Genomic DNA, 19,496 nt, shown 5'->3' with positions numbered 1-19,496 from the left:
AAATTGGGTTGGAAAAGCTAGACCAACTTACTTAAACACTACATGTTATTATGAATGTGGCTGTTACTAAATTAAATACAATATACAACGTGGAAATTATAGAGCACCCCCGCGACCCGATATGGACAAGCGGTAGAAAATGGATGGATGGATAGATCAAATCTCCATTACCTCCATTGTTAACTCCCTCTTGCTATAGTTTTTCCCCCCACACATTTAGAATGCACAAAAAGAAAAAGACAGGTGTGTGATTGAGTGAAACTTTTATTAGTAGATTGAGTTGAGTTGAGTTTGAGTTTATTTCGAACACGCAAGCATACAACATGATACATCACAATTTCCAGTTTCTCTTTTCAACATGTTCGAAAAGGAGTAGGAAGAAGCAGAGCTTATTTAATCCTACCCCTTTTCTTTTACGTAACTGTTGCTAAAACTTTTGTTCACTTCCTGTTCTCAATTTATTTACAACATACTCCATAAGTAATCACAATAAAAATAAATAAATAAATAATAATTGGTGAAGTAAGTTATATTTACTATGATGAGATAAGTAAGATTGTTTTGAGAATGAAAGAATGGATGGATGAAATACATTCAGAATGTTTATCACGGTTCTTGTTCTTTGTACTTTGTAAACACTTTAAGTTTGAAGAGTTTCTTGAAGTGGATCATATTAGTACATTATTTGATTGCTTTGCTTAATCCATTCCATAATTTAATTCCACATACTGATATACTGAAGGTCTTAAGTGTTGTACGTGCGTACAAATGTTTTAATTTACATTTTTCTCTAAGATTATATTTCTCCTCTTTTTTTGAGAAGAATTGTTGTACATTCTTGGGTAGCAGGTTATAGTTTGCTTTGTGTATAATTTTAGCTGTTTGCAAATTCACTCTGTCGTGGAATTTCAGTATCTTTGATTCAATAAATAAAGGGTTTGTATGTTCTCTATATCCAACATTATGTATTATTTTAAGTGATCTTTTTTGTAACACCGTTAGTGAATGAAGTGTACGTTTGTAATTATTTCCCCATATTTCTACACAGTAACTCAGATATGGTAACACTAGTGAGCAGTAAAGAATATGAAGTGATTTTTGGTCTAGAACATGTTTTGCTTTATTCATTATTGACATGTTTCTTGCTACTTTATGTTGTATATTTTTTACATGAGATTTCTATTTGTATTTGTGTTTGACTTTCTCTTCTACTGTTACCAGATAGCATTATTTTAGTTTTACTGAGATTCAACGATAGTCTGTTTTTGTCGAACCATCTTTTTAATTTGTTCATTTTTTCTGTTATTATTTGTATTATCTTCTGTGTGTTCTCTCCTGAACAAATCACTGTTGTATCATCCGCAAATAATACTAACTTCAAATATTTTGTAACTTTACAAATGTCATTTATATAGAGATTGAATAATTGAGGTCCTAGGATTGATCCCTGAGGTACACCACTGGATATATTTAGCGTTGTAGAAGTGTGTTCGCCAAGCTTCACGTATTGTTTCCTGTTCGTTAGATAACTTCTTATCCAGTTTAAGACTAACCCTCTGATGCCATATCGTTCTAGTTTTTTGATTAAAATATTATGATTAATTGTGTCAAATACTTTAGTTAGATCCATAAACACTGCTGCCGCATATTTTTTACTATCCATTGCACAGTACAGTACATATTCCGTACAATTGGCCACTAAATGGTAACACCCAAATAAGTTTTTCAACTTGTTTAAGGCGGGGTCCACGTTAATCAATTCATGGTAAATTCATGTGCCTGTCTCACATAGTAATTGTAAATGATAGACAGCATTAAAAATGTGCAGTTCCTCTTTACTCCTGCCCTGATGCCATGAATAGATTGCAGATTGATGGGAAACAATGCAGTTGTTTTTATTATATAGTTAATTTTTTAGTGCGCAAATTAAAATTTGTTTCATTTTCCATAAACAGCTCTACCATCTTACTTTTACTTCTTGACCATACTCCTCCACTCATTAGAGTTATTCCAAGTGTTCTTTCATCTCAATGATGAAACATAAAGTTAGTTAAGATGTGAGAGCAATGAAACTAGTAGTCCCACTAGCAGTCCCATCATTAAATATACATATTGAGGCCATCTTCCCAAAATTAAAGAAATACAATTTAAAATGATTAATGGAAAAGGCCCTTCAAAGGATTTTTTTATAACTTAAATGTAACATGGAGGTTGATGGCTGTTATATATGGGGAGCTGTAGTTTATGTAAATCATTCGTTTGTGGAATGTGAGAGTGTACATGTGTTTTGGGAGGAGATCAGAGATTGACTGAGAGACAAGGATGTGGAGATGTCCCCATTCACTATAGAAGATATCAAATTTGGTATTTTATAAACGACTGTAACAAAGAAATGTTTGTCAACATTATTATGATCCAGGCAAAAAAAAATTGACATAAATGTCGATTTATGAAAGTACGGCCTACATTTTCTAATTGGCTTAATGGTTTACAATTATCAATCAAATCTTGTAAAATGATTAAGAGTACAAAAGCCCTTAAATTGATGTCTTTGGTAAAAACATTTAAAGTGATTTAGGTAGCCCTTTTTGTCTTTTTTTATTTATTTTTATTTTTATATTTGTTATTATTTTTATAATTATTATTATTATTTATTATATTTAATACTCTATCTGTATTTGTATTTGCTTTTGTTTTCTTTCATTGATGTTGAAAGTGCATTGACTTTTGTGTGAATTATAACTGTTTTTGTGTTTGTTGTTCAATAAAAATAAATAAAATAAAACAATTAAAAAACATATTCTTTCTCGTATTCAGGCCATGCTACACACTCCGGTACTTTAGGTGGCGGTATGCACATTCTTAGTTATGGCTGTAACCTGTCAGAAAAGTAAAATAAGAAAAAAAAGGGGGGGGGGGGGGGGTCGACAAGAAGTGACGTCAGCTATCCGTTCCGCATGCGCGAACTGTTCTTGCATTCTGGTTTTGTGAAAAGCAACAGAGCAGTGTGGTCTTTAAGTTGGTATCTAATCGTCTACGGTGTGACAAACTACATTTTATTCATTGTTCGTGTCAGGACGAACTCGATTTAGTGAACTTTGACGCTTCTGATGCTAATTTAGCCTGCCAGTTAGCTTAGCTTGCTAGCTGCTAACCGAGAGACTGACGTTATCAAAACATCGCTAAGCAGACACAAAGTGTGAGTGTAAAGTGTTGCGATTATGTGAAAATGTGTAAAATACAAATGCTGAGAGTGTTGGTGAATCAGCGACAAACTCCGAAAGTGGAAGAAATATTTATAGTGTTAGAAAGATAGCACGACGAAGAACTTTCTCCAACAACAAGAAAAGAGGAGAACTAGCGACAACGTCAACTACTGGACGCTGTTTTCAAGAAGCATCAAGTTGTGTTACACAGAACAGGTTTGTTTACTTCTTACTCTCGCATCTTTGCTAACTTTATGTTTAATCATTGACATGAAAAAAACAATTGAAATAACTTTACTGGGAGGAGGAGCATTGTCAAGAAGTGAAAGTAAGATTGTATAGTTGGTTTTGATTGATTGATTGAAACTTTTATTAGTAGATTGCACAGTGAAGTACGTGGTCTGTACAATTGACCACTAAATGGTAACACCCGAATACGTTTTTCAACTTGTTTAAGTCGGGGTCCACTTAAATTGATTCATGATACAGATATAGACTATTTTCATGTATGTTATGGAAAATGGAAACGCATTTTTATCTGCACACAAAAGATAAAATAATAAACTATAATCAAAGCAACTGCATTGTTTCCCCACATAACTGCGATCTATTCATAGCAGCAGTATAGAGGGGTTCGGAATTTTTTACATTTCCCACAATGCAATGCCGGTATCCATATTGAAGGGTGAACGTTTTTTTTTCTTTTCTAAACTTTATTTTGATATCAGTATGATACAGACATTTAAAGTTAAAGTACCACTGATAGCCACACACACACTAGGTGTGGTGAAATTACCCTCTGCATTTGACCCATCCCCTTGTTCCACCCCCTGGAAGGTGAGGGGAGCAGTGAGCAGCAGCGGTGGCCGCGCTCGGGAAACATTTTGGTGATTTAACCCCCAATCCCGACCCTTGATGCTGAGTGCCAAGCAGGAAGGTAATAGGTCCCATTTGTATAGTCTTTGAGAACTCCAATAACGATAATAAAGTGTTTTCATATAATAAGAAAGTAACACATAAACAAGAGTAAGAAATAATACACAAACACAAAAATATGATAAAATAAAATGAACATGACATTGGCAAGGAATAACACTAAATAAAAGCTAATAAAACTATCAATCTATACATTTATATTTTCTTTGATGGTGATCGTTTTTACAATTTTTTGGGTAAAAGATGGCTTTATTGTTTTTCTTTGTCATTACTTGTCAGTTGTACACTTTTTTTTTAGTTCAGAATAAAACAAAAAAAAATATTTGGTTCGCAAGATGTAGCAGTTTTATTGCATTCTCCAACTCTTGATTAAAATTACAATGTAAAAACAAAACCTTTTTTTTTTTTTTAACTCAAAATAGAATAAATATGAGTTACATGGGTAACATTTATGAATTATTTTGTCGTGTACTTCTCTAGTTTTATTTGGGATGACAAATTTGTTATGTTCAGTCCAAATTTTCCTGAAATCAATATGAGGGAAGGAGTTCCTCCAAAATGCAACAGCCTTTGGTGGACCACTTTTATCCAAATTCAGATAATTTGTTGTTATAATGTAGGTCGAGGAAGTTTCTTCCAGCTATCATTACCCCTGGTAAAACATTTTCCTGCTGTTAATACTGTAGAGAAGTTTTGACCAGCTGAAGAAGCTGGGCTGGAATCATTTTTTTATAGTCAGTAATACTCATGTCAATAATATGTTTTTAAATTAATATAATATAATCAAAAGACATTACATTCCTTTAAAAATATTTGTTTGTGAAACAATGTCTTTTTTCTGTATTGGTTATTCCACAGAAAGCATTTGTGTGGGGAGAACTTGAGTTTATAGGCCAACTTCCAGGAATTCAGAGCTTGTTTGTGAAAATTAGATAACTTACCGGTAATGGGTAATTAAGAACATCTGAAATCACAACTTAGTAAAAACCAGAGGCCACCACATTTTTCCAAATATGAGGTTTGTGCCCTTGTGTGCATATCCTTTCCATCCTTTGTAACTGAGCTACTGTGTGGAACAATTTCCGTTGTGGATCATTAAAGTTTGTCTAAGTCTAAATCTTTGAGAGGAACCTTCACAAAGAGTGACACTGCTATTAATATCATTATAGATAGCTTGGACCATTTCTCTAAACTTAACACCAAACCAAAATAAATCTAAGGCTTTATATAGGAACTTATGCTCTACAAAATCAAAAGCTTTATAGAAATCTAAAAAAGGAGAGCTCCTTCATCAATGAGATCAGAATCAGAATCATCAATCAGAGATGTGAGTAGTTGAACATATCGAGCACTTAACGACCTTTCATGAAACCTGACTGTGAACCTGAAATGATGTCTTCCAAACAAGGTTTTAGTCTTCTCGCATATAAAAAAGTTAGAATTTGGTAATCTGAATTCAGCAAAGTAATAGGTCTCCAGTTTTCAATATAGAGAATATCATTGTTAGGTTTAGGTAAAAGAATGATGATACCTTGTTTCATTGTTTCTGGCAGTTGACCTAAATCTAAAGCTTCGTTGAAGACACACAAAATTAATTATTCTATCTCATCCAAGAAAGTTTTAAATGAAGCATGGAAGTTACATTCCAAAAGTGACATGACTAAGGGCAGCGTTCAACTTAACCATTAGTATTCTTAATGCCGATGACGTGTCCTATTGTCAACTGTCACAATCGAGGTGAAAGGAATAAAACTTGCTATTATTGAATTCCTAAGGTTATTTTTGGATAGGGAGAAACGACTAAAGCAAGAGTGAACAGCGAAGGCGAGCATGGATTGCTACAATTAACCAAGATGTGACATGCTGACGACTTTGGTGTTCCCTGCTTAGATGTTGAATTCATCATAATCCTCATGTAAAAAGAATTTGGAGCAAACAATCTTGTCACGTCTTCCGAGCAATGTCTGTGGTTCTAAGTCAAAGAGGTCCTCAGCGTTAGCTCGGATAATAACAATGTTGCTAATACTTGGTTAATATGCAGGTCACAACATGTAAATGGAGTATTGTTGGCAGTTTTGGGAAGTTTTTACAGAGGGAGTTAAAGGCGGAATAGATTAATTCTATAGGTTGTATTTACTTGACGTCACATCCGGCTCATATGTGAGACTCTAAGTGGTGGACCAGCAAGCTTCTTTTGTCATAGCAATCTGGGCGGCATTTTGCCTTTCCTGAATAAAAATGCCCCATGCTTGTGTTGTTTTAGGCTATTGGAACCGTTCAAAACACAAAAAGGATAAAAGTTTCTTCAGAGTTCCTTGAGAGGTAATCATGAAGGGCGTAAGAGTGCAAGATTTTACGAAAAACGACGAGAAAAGTGACACCTACTCCAGTTCAAGGGAGCACATCAAGTCGAACGCACAAGTTTGCAGTGATCATTTCGTTAAAGGTTTGTTCGGTAAACCTTTACGTTTAGTATTTCCCATTTAAGTATTATCTTAAGCAAGTGCTAAGCAAGTATAAATAAAAGAAAGCAAATGTGAGCACAATTTCAGAAGGGTTAAAACCATTAAAAATCAGTTCCCAGTGGCTTATTTTATTTTTCGAAGTTTTTTTTCAAAATTTTACCCATCACGCAATATCCCTAAAAAAAGCTTCAAAGTGCCTGATTTTAACGATCGTTATATACACCCGTCCATTTTCCTGTGACGTCACATAGTGATGCCAACACAAACACACATGGCGCATAGAACAGCAAGCTATAGCGACATTAGCTCGGATTCAGACTCGGATTTCAGCGGCTTAAGCGATTCAACAGATTACGCATGTATTGAAACGGATGGTTGTAGTGCGGAGGCAGGTAGTGAAAACGAAATTGAAGAAGAAACTGAAGCTATTGAGCCATATCGGTTTGAACCGTATGCAAGCGAAACCGACGAAAACGACACAACAGCCAGCGACACGGGAGGAAGCGAGGACGAATTCGGCGATCGCCTTCTAACCAACGATTGGTATGTGTTTGTTTGGCATTAAAGAAAACTAACAACTATGAACTAGGTTTACAGCATATGAAATACATTTGGCAACAACATGCACTTTGAGAGTGCAGACAACCCAATTTTCATCAATTAATATATTTTGTAGACATACCCTCATGTCAGCAGGCCAGGGAAGCTAGGGTCAATATTCTTCTCTTGATCATCTTCGGTGGCATAAGGGACGGTGTGAGCCAAGACATCCAGGGGGTTTAGCTCACTCGTCTGCGGGAACAAACTGCCGCCATTGCTTGCCGTGCTACCGAGGTCCTTTGTCCCTGAATTGCTCACACACTCCGGCAGATACAATGGGGGTCTGGCGGCAGATTTCTTTGACTTTATCGTTGGAAATGCATCTGCTTTGAGTGTCGCAGGATATCCACACATTCTTGCCATCTCTGTCATAGCATAGCTTTCGTCGGTAAAGTGTGCGGAACAAACGTCCAATTTCTTGCCACTTTCGCATCTTTGGGCCACTGGTGCAACTTGAATCCGTCCCTGTTCGTGTTGTTACACCCTCCGACAACACACCGACGAGGCATGATGTCCCTAAGGTACGGAAAACAGTCGAAAAAACGGAAAATAACAGAACTGATTTGACTAGGTGTTTGTAATGTGTTTGAGAAAATGGCGGATTGCTTCCCGATGTGACGTCACAACGTGACGTCATCGCTCCGAGAGCGAATAATAGAAAGGCGTTTAATTCGCCAAAATTCACCCATTTAGAGTTCGGAAATCGGTTAAAGAAATATATGGTCTTTTTTCTGCAACATCAAGGTATATATTGACGCTTACAAAGGTCTGGTGATAATGTTCCCCTTTAAAGGTTTGTTCGATAAACCTTTACGTTTAGTATTTCCCATTTAAGTATTATCTTAAGCAAGTACTAAGCAAGTATAAATAAAAGAAAGCAAATGTGAGCAAAACCTAAAAGATTTACGTTTTTACCAAAGGCAGCAATCATAAATGAAGCTATCTGCACATACACAACGTTGAGCTCGAAAGTTGTAAAACACGCATACTCGTAAACGGCGTGTGCAACAAAAAGCCAACAAACGTGGCTGTAGGCGCAAAGTTAAATCATGAAAGACAACCTTACCCGAGCTAAATCGATGCATAATTTATCTGGGAGAGTCTTGAAACCAATTTACTTGACGCAGCCACATACAAAGAAGTTGTAGACCTCCATGCGTTTCCAAGTTTTATCGTTTGGAATGACATCTGGAACACCAGTTGACATGTCTGGAAACGCGACCGACAGATAATCCTTTATCACTCTACAAATATTTTTTCTGATATTGTATAGGTATAGGATTCCATTGCATAGTTAAAATGTGTTTTGCCCATATCGGCTTTTAGCGGTAAGAACAAGGCTCCTAGTGTCCTCAGATAGTTTGGAACTGTTTGCTGCACAGTAGCCATATTTGTTTGGTGGCCCACCACTTTGTGTACTTTCGTTCAACAGTAACGTGACACAATACAACCTATTAGCTATATTGTTAGCCACCATGCACTAGTCGTTTATTTAAAAAGAAAAAAAAAAGTAGAATGCACAAAAAAGAGAAAGATGCGTGTTCTTGTGAATGATAGGCACAATTTAAAAGTAAAATGCAGTTCCCATTTAAATTGCAGTCATCTAATGTATGACTTAGACTTTTTATTAATATAAATCTATATTTTTCTTGTTACATGATATCTTTACAATCTATTTGTCCAATTTAGCTTGGCAAATAAAATGTCAGTTAAATTAGAGATTAACAAACATCCAAGTTGAGGTTGTTTTTTGATATTACAACAAAGTTACTGTAAAACGAAGCACACAAAGGGAAGTGCATTAATATACACACTGTCTCGTATGACTGAGCAAAGCTGGACTTTTCTAAGTCATATGTTTGTATCCCTGTGTGCTGCAGAAATCTGTGAAGAACATCTCCCTGAGGAGTAGGAGTGGACCTCCAGGATGGAGCAGGAGATACCACAGCAACATCTCACCAACATTAAAGAGGAAGTTGATGAGCTACAGCCCCGACACATTAAAGATGAAGAGGAGGAACACAGCATCAGTCAGAATGTAGATCATCGTAAAGGACTGGAGGAGGTTGATGTCCCCAGGATGTCATTGACTGTTGTCATTGTGAAGAGTGAAGATGATGAGGTCAAAAGTGAAAGTGAGGAGAAGAGAGAGGTGGAGCCTCCAAGCAACAGCTCAACTCAACACATGACAACAGAAGCTGATGGAGACCACTGTGGAGGATCACAAGCAGACAAACTTTTAGCTCCACTATCAGATAGTGATGACATGATGTCACACTCTTCTGACACTGATGATGAAGAAGACTCTGAAGCTGATACAACATGTCACACTGACAACACACACTTTAAATGTTCTCACTGTGGCAAAACTTTTTATCACCATCATAAAATGAAAATACACATGAGAATACACACAGGTAAAAAACATTTTTCCTGTTCAATCTGTGGTAAAGGCTTTACACAAAGTCATAATTTGAAAATACACATAAGAACACACACTGGTGAAAAACCGTTTATGTGTTCAATCTGTGCCAAAGGTTTTACACAAAATAATAATTTGAAAGCACACATGACAACACACACTGGTGAAAAAAAATTCACCTGTTCAATTTGTACTAAAAGTTTTACCCAAAATATTCATTTGAAAGCACACATGACAACACACACTGGCGAAAAACCCTTCATCTGTTCAATTTGTGCCAAAGGTTTTACACAAAATAGTAATTTGAAAACACACATGACAACACACACTGATGAAAAACCTTTTATCTGTTTAATCTGTGGTAAAGGTTTTACACGAAATATTAATTTAAAAACACACATGACAACACACACTGGAGAAAAACCCTTTATCTGTTCAATTTGTGGTAAAGGTTTTACACAAAATAGTGATTTGAAAGCACACATGACAACACACACTGGTAAAAAACTGTTTTCCTGTTCAATCTGTGCTAAAGGTTTTGTACGTAAAGATCTGTTGAAAAGACACATGAGAAAACACACTGGTGAGGAAGTGTGAGTTGCAGTGTGTGTAATGAAAGATCCTCTTAAAAGTGCCAGTGTCAGGAACACAAGAACATTAGCAGCAAATTAAGCTGCAGGATTTTAAATAAATTGTCAAAACTTTGACTTTCTAACATCACCACATAACATATGTGACATCATTGTGTGTGTGTATCACAATCTTGTTAATATAATGTATAGACTAAATATGTTAGATTAGTGGATGTATGTATGTTTTAATATCTACAGTAGTATACAACATTGTATTCATTTATTTTCATAACACAATTACTTTGAAAAGGTTTACATTGTTTATTCTGACTTACCATACATTATTTTTGTATTTGTTTTAAAAATATAAACAGATCAATACATTTGTTGCATAAAATAAACATTGTATGCAAATACAGAGTATATAATAAAAAAATATGTCTCGATCTTATTCATAATAGTTTCAAATGTATGAAGTGTGTTGGATATTTTTAATTTCAAATACCAAAAAAATCCATAGATGAACTCCCTTATATGATATACATATTTTTTGGTGTGTTTTTTTAATATCTTTGCTTTTGGCTACACATAAATCCCTACTATTTCATATCTATTGGTTCACATCTGAAACATCTTCTGGACCGGTTCTGAAAGCATATTATTTACTTTATACATAATTTGTGCAGTTGTGTATTCTACAAGATAATTTACCTTTGATATGTTTGGCCATAATTCATTTGTTGAGTCTGGATAATCCATTATTTTAATTATCCTTATAACTCTCTTTTGTAATATGAATATTGGTTTTGTAATTTATATCTATGTCCCCATATGCAATAAGAAATGTATGCTTCAACTAAAGTTGTGTACAATAAATGTGAATATGTGTTGAGTATGTAGTTTGTTTTAGTTCATATTCATACAATGTGAAGCTGAGCAATCTTGATGGAGCCATGCATTTTCTAAGAAGAAGAAGACAAAGAAGCACTCGATCACAATGGCAGGGCATCTGTCGCTTCATCCTGGACAATATTCATGACAAATTTGCGCTTTGTTTTAAAGATGTGCTTATCGAATATGCACAGTATGAGAACAATTTTTAAAAGGAATTTTACCTTTGCAACCTCATTATACTATTGGCTAAGTTTTATATTCATAAATGTAAGTTTCTCAATACCCGACCTATTTTTTGTGCCTTTGAAAAATAATTAGAACTTTACTTTAAAACGCTTTCTACCTCTAACAACCAAAAACATGTGAAAACTATGATGCTGTACTCCTAATTTGGATTATTTACGGAACTTGTGTGAGCCTATGGCTTTACACATTGCTACATATATATATATATATATATATATATATATATGTATATATATATATATATATATATTGCATTCTACTGTAGTTGCTTTATTGAGTTTACAACCCCCTGGCGCTGTATTGTACTGTTTCTGTACTTGTTTTTGATTATTATTGTTTCTTTGCTTGTTTGTAAATGTTAAACGTTATAAATAAATGTTTATAAAACATAAAATAAATAAACTAATGTAACCTATTTTTATGGGCTTGCCTCTTTGTGATGTTAAGTTCCTGTTGTAAGCTGTTATACAGTATATGTGAGCTCTTATTTTGAAGGCGCCAAGAGCGGAAGTGGTGACACGTTGAGTGGAGCGGAGGTTTTGAAAGAAAAGGAAATAAAGTGGCCCTCGTGTCAAACTGGAGCCTCCGTGTTTGTTATTTTGTAGTTTTATACAGTATAGGCAACATATATACAATAAATAAAATAAAAAAGAAGAAGACGAAGAAGAAGGGGTCAATAGGAAGTGACATGCCTACCCGTTGCGCATGCGCGGACTCCAGCAGAGCAGTGTGGTCTTTAATCTCTGCGTTGATCCTTTCATTTTAACTTGTGTATCTATTCGTTTAAGGTGTGACTAATTAAACTTTATTCATTCTTTCTGTCAGGATGAACTCGACTCCGTAAACGTTCAAGCTTCTGAGACTAACTTAGCATGCTAGTTAGCTTAGCTTGCTAGCTCGCCAACAAAGAAACCCGGAAGTTATCGACACATCGCTAAACAGACACAAGTGAGTGTAAAGTGTTGTTATTGAGTGAACATGTGCAATATACAAATGCTGAGCGTGTTGGTGAAGTAGTGACTAACTGCAGCCTTGGAAGAAATATGTTTTAGTGTTGGAATAAAAGATAGCAGTGTACGACGAGGAACTTTCTCCAACAAACGACAACGAGCTACAACGTCAACTACCTGGCGCTGTTTTCTAGAAGCATCAAGTTGTGTTACACAGAACAGGTTTGTTTACTTCTTACTTTCACATCTTTACTAACTTTATGTTTAATCATTGACAGGAAACTTGACTTGACACTTGGAATAACTTTACTGAGTGGAGGAGCAATGTCGAGAAGTAAAAGTAGGATAGTATATACTTGGTTATGGGAATTTAAACACATTTTAATTTGCACACACAAAAATAAAACCATAAAAACAACAACATTGTTTCTCACAGAACTGTAATCTATTTATAGCAACAGGGCAATAAAAAAGGGGAACATCACTTTCCCCCCCCCCCGGAAAATTTGCCTATCATTCACAATCCCGATGCGCGACAAGCGCACACGCCTTTCCCTTTTGTGCATTCTTAATCGGGAAGAAAAACCCTAGCATAGGGGACTAACAATGGAACTAATGCGTATTTGATCTCCAGTGTTTCCCCTAGAAAATGTGTTAGTTAAGGTGGTGACTCTCCACCTTAACCAGGGAAGGGGGTGGGTGGGTGTAAGGATCGGTGTAACTCGGCCTTTCGCCATCAGGTCTCCACCTTGTCGCTGCCACCACAGCCTGGGGGGGCAATAGACTTCAGACTGTGGTGACGTAGGCCGGCTTCGTCGCGTGAAGAAGCCTACAACTTTTGGTTGTGTTTTCCGCTCCATTTGCTGAATGGCGATATACAATGTATATCTCGATGTTTTTTTCCGTAAGGTACAAACAAAACAGTCCTAGTTACCTGAGATACTAAAATAATGACTTACAAAGTCAAATTAATGACTTACGTACTGTAAGTAAGCAGGGCAGCACGGTGGAAGAGGGGTTAGTGCATCTGCCTCACAATACGAAGGTCCTGAGTAGTCTTGGGTTCAATCCCGGGCTCGGGATCTTTCTGTGTGGAGTTTGCATGTTCTCCCCGTGACTGCGTGGGTTTATTCCGGGTACTCCGGCTTCCTCCCACCTCCAAAGACATGCACCTGGGGATAAGTTGATTGGCAACACTAAATTGGCCCTAGTGTGTGAATGTGAGTGTGAAAGTTGTCTGTCTATCTGTGTTGGCCCTGCGATGAGGTGGTGACTTGTCCAGGGGTGTACCCCGCCTTCCGCCCGATTGTAGCTGAGATAGGCTCCAGCGCCCCCCGCGACCCCAAAAGGGAATAAGCGGTAGAAAATGGATGGATGGATGGATGGATGTAAGTAAGCGTTTGAAAAATAGAGTTAAAAGTGAGGCTACATGCTGACATATGTTCAACTCATCATGCTTGATTTATTACAGCATTTGGGAAGTCTGTAGTTGATTTTTATTATGTAAATGTTATATTTTTATCAACATGTGATAGCAGGGACCCTGCCATTCAAAACTAGGCTGCTACATTACTAATGATTAATGTAACTATAGCTGAAAAAAATAGTACAATAGCAATAGGAGAGACACCATGGAGTTCATGTAGGCTTTATGATGCAGTTACATTATTATATCTACTATCAGAGAAAGCTTCGGGAAACTCTTCATTTAACATAATGTCCTTTTTTGCTGCTTCAACACAGCTCAATCAACACAGAAAAAGGTAAAGTGAAATAACTTAGTTGTTAACTGTAGGTCAATAATTCTTGTCTTTCTCTCAGACAGACAGGGCTTTGCTGTCCGTAACACACACGCACGCACACACACACACACACACACACACACACGCATGCACACACACCACACAGTGAGCTAACGTTAAGCTAAAAGCTAATTAGTTTTCACCTCAAGGACTGCAAGCAAGCTGAGCTGCCGCTTCTGTTTCTAGAACGCCAACGGGCTCATAGTGATGTTACTAGTAGTTGACTTGGAAGTGTTTATTATAATTTGGGGAGAGTCCGCTGCATTATGCTCATCTTTCTGCTCAATCCATCGAAGGAGCACTGACTCCATGCGCTCTGAATACGCACTGCTGATTGGCTGTTACCGCTCTGCGTGTAACCAATCAGATGGTTCTGTGGGTGGTACAATGCTGGGTGCTGCAGAGACATACTGACAGAGGCAGAGGCAAAACTAAGCTTGTTAAGACTTTAGTTTAGGCGGTAGCTCTTTGTTGTTAAGGCGGCCGCCTTAACAAAGCGCTGCGGGAAACCCTGATCTATTATGCCTACAAAGCACTCTAAAAACTTTGAACAATGTTTTATATACATGCAGTAAGTGTGTATATAATGTAGTAACATACACAGTCTTAATAACATGTACAAATTACGTATGTTGGTCATTTTAAAATACCAGTAGAGTGGAATAAGCAAGTTGTAAAGCTGTAACGCAAATGGCGTGCGACTAAACTTGAGGTTTTCCATCAAGCAAAGAGTGATAGTTTAGTAATGTATAAACATGCTCCACCCTTAGCTAAAACTAATTACTACTCCAATATCATCAATTAAACGATACCTATTCCTCTCAATTATCAAGCTGTGTTAGTGAGCATTTCTTCTTTGCCAAGATAATCCATCCCACCTCACAGTTGTGACATATCAAGATGCTGATTACACAGCATGATTATTGCACAGGTGTTTCAGCACATTGCCACTGATGTCGCATGTTTTGAGGGAGCGTGCAGTTGGTAGTTGACTGCAGGAATGTCCACCAGAGCTGTGCCCTGTGTAGGGAATGTTAATTTTTCTACCATAAGCCGTCTCCAAAGGCGTTTCAGAGAATTTAGCAATACATCCAACCAGCCTCACAACTGCAGACCGCGTGTAACTACACCAGCTCAGGGCCTGCACACCCAGCAGGTGCCCCTCTATGATCTGCTCTCTCTCTCTTTTCTGCTCTGCCCCCCTCACCTGCATAGAAAGGTTATCCACGGATCGGTTTCCAAGGAGGAAGGGCTAGCTGTTCCAAGTCAGGACCCGGGGTGGACCACTCCTCTGTGCATCAGTTGGTGACGTCTCTGCGCTGCTGACTTGTCTACATGCAAGAAGATGCTCCTGCTGACCTTCCTATTGACTGGACTCTCACTTTATTAACCGTAAGCACTCGGCATCCATTGCATTGGTCACCTGGGGTACCGGGATACCATACCTATATATATATATATATATATATATATACTTTTTCTTGTTACATACCTTTAAAATCAATTTTTTTTAATTTAGTTTGGCAAATGAAAAGTCTGTTAAATTAGAAATGAACAAACGTCCAAATTGAGGTTGTTTATTGATAATATATATATATATATAAAGGTTTATTTGAAATAGGGACAGATACAGAAACATAGATATCTGAAACAGTTATCCAATGTATGCATCATAGTGTTTGTAGCCAAAGCTAATTTACAACACTTGTCCCCAACAACAACAACAACATCACAGATCTAACATCAATAAAATAGGAAAATAAAAAGAATAAGGCAAAGAGGAGTCGAAAATAATGATAATAGTAATAATACTGACAAAGTGCAGACTAGATAAAAACCAATTAGTAAAAATGGGTTAAAAACTAAACATGGGAACACGATTGTTGCTCAACTCGCCACAATTTTGTTTGTTTTTTTGAAAGTGACAAGTGCAGGTATACTTTTCAAAGTGTCAGTTAGAGAGTTCCATAGTTGTCCTTTTATTTAAAAGGCAGTCTGGGCAAAAGATGTTCAATACAATGAAGTTACTGTAAAACCAAGCTGACAAAGGAAAGTACACTCATTGTCTCATGTGGCTGAGCAAAGCTGGACTTCTCTAAATCATGTGTTTGTCTTTTTGTGTCCTGCAGACATCTGTGAAGAGCATCTCCCTGAGCAGCAGTAGTAAACCTCCAGGATGGAGCAGGAGAATCCGCAGCCCCCCTATATTAAAAGCAAAGAAGAGGAGCCACATCCCGCCCACATTAAAGAGGAAGATGAGGAACCACAACAACCCCACATTAAAGAAGAAGAACTACACCCCTCTTACATTAAAGAGGAAGAAGATGATTCACAGCCACCCCATATTAAAAAGGAAGATGAGGAGCTACAGCCCTCTTACATTAAAAAGGAAGAAGAGGATTTACAGCCACCCCACATTAAAAAGGAAGATGAGGAGCTAAAGCCCCCACACATTAAAGAGGAAGAGGAGGAACACAGCATCAGTCAGAATGGAGAGCATCTTAAAGGACTGGAGGAGGTTGATGTCCCCAAGATGTCATTGACTGGTGTCATTGTGAAGAGTGAAGATGAGGTCAAAAGTGAAAGTGATGAGAAGAGAGCGGTGGAGCCTCCAAGCAGCAGCTCAACTCAACACATGACAACAGAAGCTGATGGAGACCACTGTGGAGGATCACAAGCAGACAAGCTCTTAGCTCCACTATCAGATAGTGATGACACGACGTCACACTCTTCTGACATTGATGATGAAGACTCTGAAGCTGATACAACATGTCACACTGACAACACACACTTTGATTGTTCTCACTGTGGCAAAAATTTTAATCACCGTCGTGATCTGAAAAGACACATGAGGATACACACTGGTGAAAAACCCTTTACCTGTTCAACTTGCGGTAAATGTTTTACACAAAATAGTCATTTGAAAAGACACATGAGAACACACACTGGAGAAAAGCCTGTCATCTGTTCAATCTGTGCTAAAGGTTTTACACAAAACAGTGATTTGAAAGCACACATGACAAGACACACTGGTGTAAAACCTTTTTCCTGTACAACCTGTGCCAAAGGTTTTACAGTACATAATCATTTGAAAAGACACATGAGAACACACACTGGTGAAAAACATTTTTCTTGTTCAAGCTGTGGTAAATGTTTCACGACAAGGTGTGATTTGAAAACGCACATGAGAACACACACTAGTGAAAAACCTTTTTCTTGTTCAATCTGTGCTAAAAGTTTTACACAGAATTCACACTTAAAACGACACATGACAATACACACTGGTGTAAAACCCTTTTCATGTGTAATCTGTGCTAAAGGTTTTGTACGAAAAGATAAATTAACATTGCACATGAGAACACACACTGGTGAGGAAGTGTGATTTGCAGTGTGTGATGAAATATTCTCTTAAAAGTACCAGTGTAAGAAACACAAGTGAAAATAGCAGCAACAAATGAAACTGCAAGATTTTAAATAAACTGCCCAAACTTTATCTTTGACTGTATAACACGACATTGTTGTGTGTGTAACACAATCTTGTTAATGGTTTTATCGTTTATAGATTTGTTTAGATTAGATGTTTTAAATACGTACATTAGTATAGAACATTGTGTACATTTATTTTATTTTTTTTAAATGTTGAATGAAAAGGTCTACACTGACTGAAGCATCAGTTTTTTTTGCATTGTTTGTAATGAAAGACTCGCCTAAAAGTACCAGTGTAAAAAACACAAATGACAACATCAGGAGGAAATGAAGTTGCAGGATTTTAAATAAATGGTCAAAACTTGGTAAACTTTGACTCTTTAAGACCACCACCACATAAAACTTGTGCGACATCATTGTTGTGTGTGTAACACAGTGCTTCTCAATTATTTTCTGTCACGCCCCCCCCCCCCCCCCCCCCTTAATTTCTCTGAATATGTTAGCTTCTCTTTGTTTATAATGTCTATTTTCTGCTGGATCTACTCTTTATTTTATGCTGCCCCTTTTTTTGCTGCAGCTGTTACATATACTGTAATACTGTACTTTAGGGGTGTCCAACTCATTTTAGCTTAGGGCCGCATGGAGGGAAATCTGTGCACACGCGGGCCAGACTATTAAAATCATGGCATTAAAAATAAAAAATAAAGACAACTTCAGATTGTTTTATTTGTCTTACTTTGGCCAAAAATAGAACATACACATTCTGAAAAAATTACAATAAAAGTATTTTTTTTTCAAATACCCGGCAGCGGTAATGTTTAGATCAGGGATCCCCAAACTACGGCCCGCGTGAAGTCTCAAGTTTTTTTTTAAAATGTGTCCTTTCTGATCTATTTTCTACCGCTTGTTACTCTCGGGGTCTCCTAGCCGCTCAGGCAAATTATATTGTCTAAAAATGCATTTTCCCATAAACAACGTGACATCGCGCTCGCGGTCGCAGTGTCGGACGAGCGTGCGGTGAGTGCGCACTCTTTTAGTCAATTTATATATATTTGTATATCTTTATCTATATATATATATATATATATATGTATATATATACACACACACACACACACACACACACACACACACACACACACACACACACACACAGCCCGGCCACATTTTTTTTAACCCAATGCGGTCCCCGAGTCAAAAAGTTTGGGGACCCCTGTTTTAGATGATATATTTGATAGTCCTAAAGCTATTGAAGTTTTTTTTATTATTAAAAATTGCTAAAAAATCTGCAAAATATATATATTTATATGTTTATAGTTGTACTATAAGCAGCTGGTGCCTATCTATGTGTGGTGCAGTTGGCGAGACACTGTGAAGTACACCTATGAAGTTATGAATAGCCGTACAAATGAATCATAAAAATGCTCAAAATATTATTTTTACTAATGTATTTTTCTTGTCATAGATTGCGCTTTCTAGACGGTCTCTAAATAGTCGTTTTAGCCTCAGCTGTTGAAAAAGCACACCGTCAGGTTTCCTGCACAGACCCTAGATTGTATTGCTGAAAATGAGCTTGTCTCCATTACTGTTGAACTTTTTGTCAAAAGTCAGTAAAATAATTTCCCTCCGAAATTAGACTTTTAGTCGAAACAACTAGAAACAATATATAAGTCATGCGTTTTAAGTGATGTATTGCTTAGTCCTAAAGCTATTGAATTTTTTTTTTTTACACATTGCTCAAAAATCAGCAAAATATCTTTTTTTTTTAAATTAGAGTTGTACTATAAACAGCTGGTGACCATTTATTTGTGGTGCTGTTGGCAAAACAGTGTGATGTACACTTTATGAAGTTATGAATAACCATACAAATTATTCATAACAATGTTAAAAAATATATAATAAGTATCCAATAGGACACTTTCTATGTCTGTAATTATTACAGTGACTTGGCAATGTATAATAATTTTGATTTTTTTT

At 36.7% G+C, this 19,496-nt stretch overlaps 2 protein-coding genes across 6 annotated transcripts; both read left to right on the top strand.

The window, feature by feature from the left end:
* Positions 1-2,934: 2,934 nt before the first annotated feature.
* LOC133572751 (uncharacterized) lies at positions 2,935-11,392 on the top strand. 2 transcript variants are annotated; one of them, XM_061925741.1, is made up of 3 exons: positions 2,935-3,422; positions 4,044-4,143; positions 9,088-11,392. In XM_061925741.1, the coding sequence occupies exon 3, from the start codon at positions 9,135-9,137 to the stop codon at positions 10,224-10,226; it is 1,092 nt and encodes a 363-aa protein (XP_061781725.1). In that variant the 5' UTR covers positions 2,935-3,422; positions 4,044-4,143; positions 9,088-9,134; the 3' UTR covers positions 10,227-11,392. The 2 variants fall into 2 exon arrangements, with proteins under 2 accessions (XP_061781725.1, XP_061781724.1); XM_061925740.1 differs by lacking the exon at positions 4,044-4,143 and having other exon boundaries at positions 9,088-11,391.
* A 645-nt stretch (positions 11,393-12,037) lies between these two features.
* Positions 12,038-17,942, top strand: LOC133572744 (uncharacterized). Of its 4 annotated transcripts, none has more exons than XM_061925728.2 (4): positions 12,038-12,289; positions 12,381-12,513; positions 15,309-15,485; positions 16,223-17,942. In XM_061925728.2, the coding sequence occupies exon 4, from the start codon at positions 16,270-16,272 to the stop codon at positions 17,473-17,475; it is 1,206 nt and encodes a 401-aa protein (XP_061781712.1). In that variant the 5' UTR covers positions 12,038-12,289; positions 12,381-12,513; positions 15,309-15,485; positions 16,223-16,269; the 3' UTR covers positions 17,476-17,942. The 4 variants fall into 4 exon arrangements, with proteins under 4 accessions (XP_061781712.1, XP_061781713.1, XP_061781714.1 ...); XM_061925729.2 differs by having other exon boundaries at positions 12,372-12,513; XM_061925730.2 differs by having other exon boundaries at positions 12,038-12,513; positions 15,313-15,485.
* Positions 17,943-19,496: the final 1,554 nt, after the last annotated feature.

This window comes from Nerophis lumbriciformis, linkage group LG30 (assembly GCF_033978685.3).
Source record: "Nerophis lumbriciformis linkage group LG30, RoL_Nlum_v2.1, whole genome shotgun sequence".
Classification (NCBI taxonomy): domain Eukaryota; kingdom Metazoa; phylum Chordata; class Actinopteri; order Syngnathiformes; family Syngnathidae; genus Nerophis; species Nerophis lumbriciformis.
The sequence above is the reverse complement of the archived record's forward strand: the minus strand, read 5'-3'. Positions and strand labels throughout refer to the sequence as shown.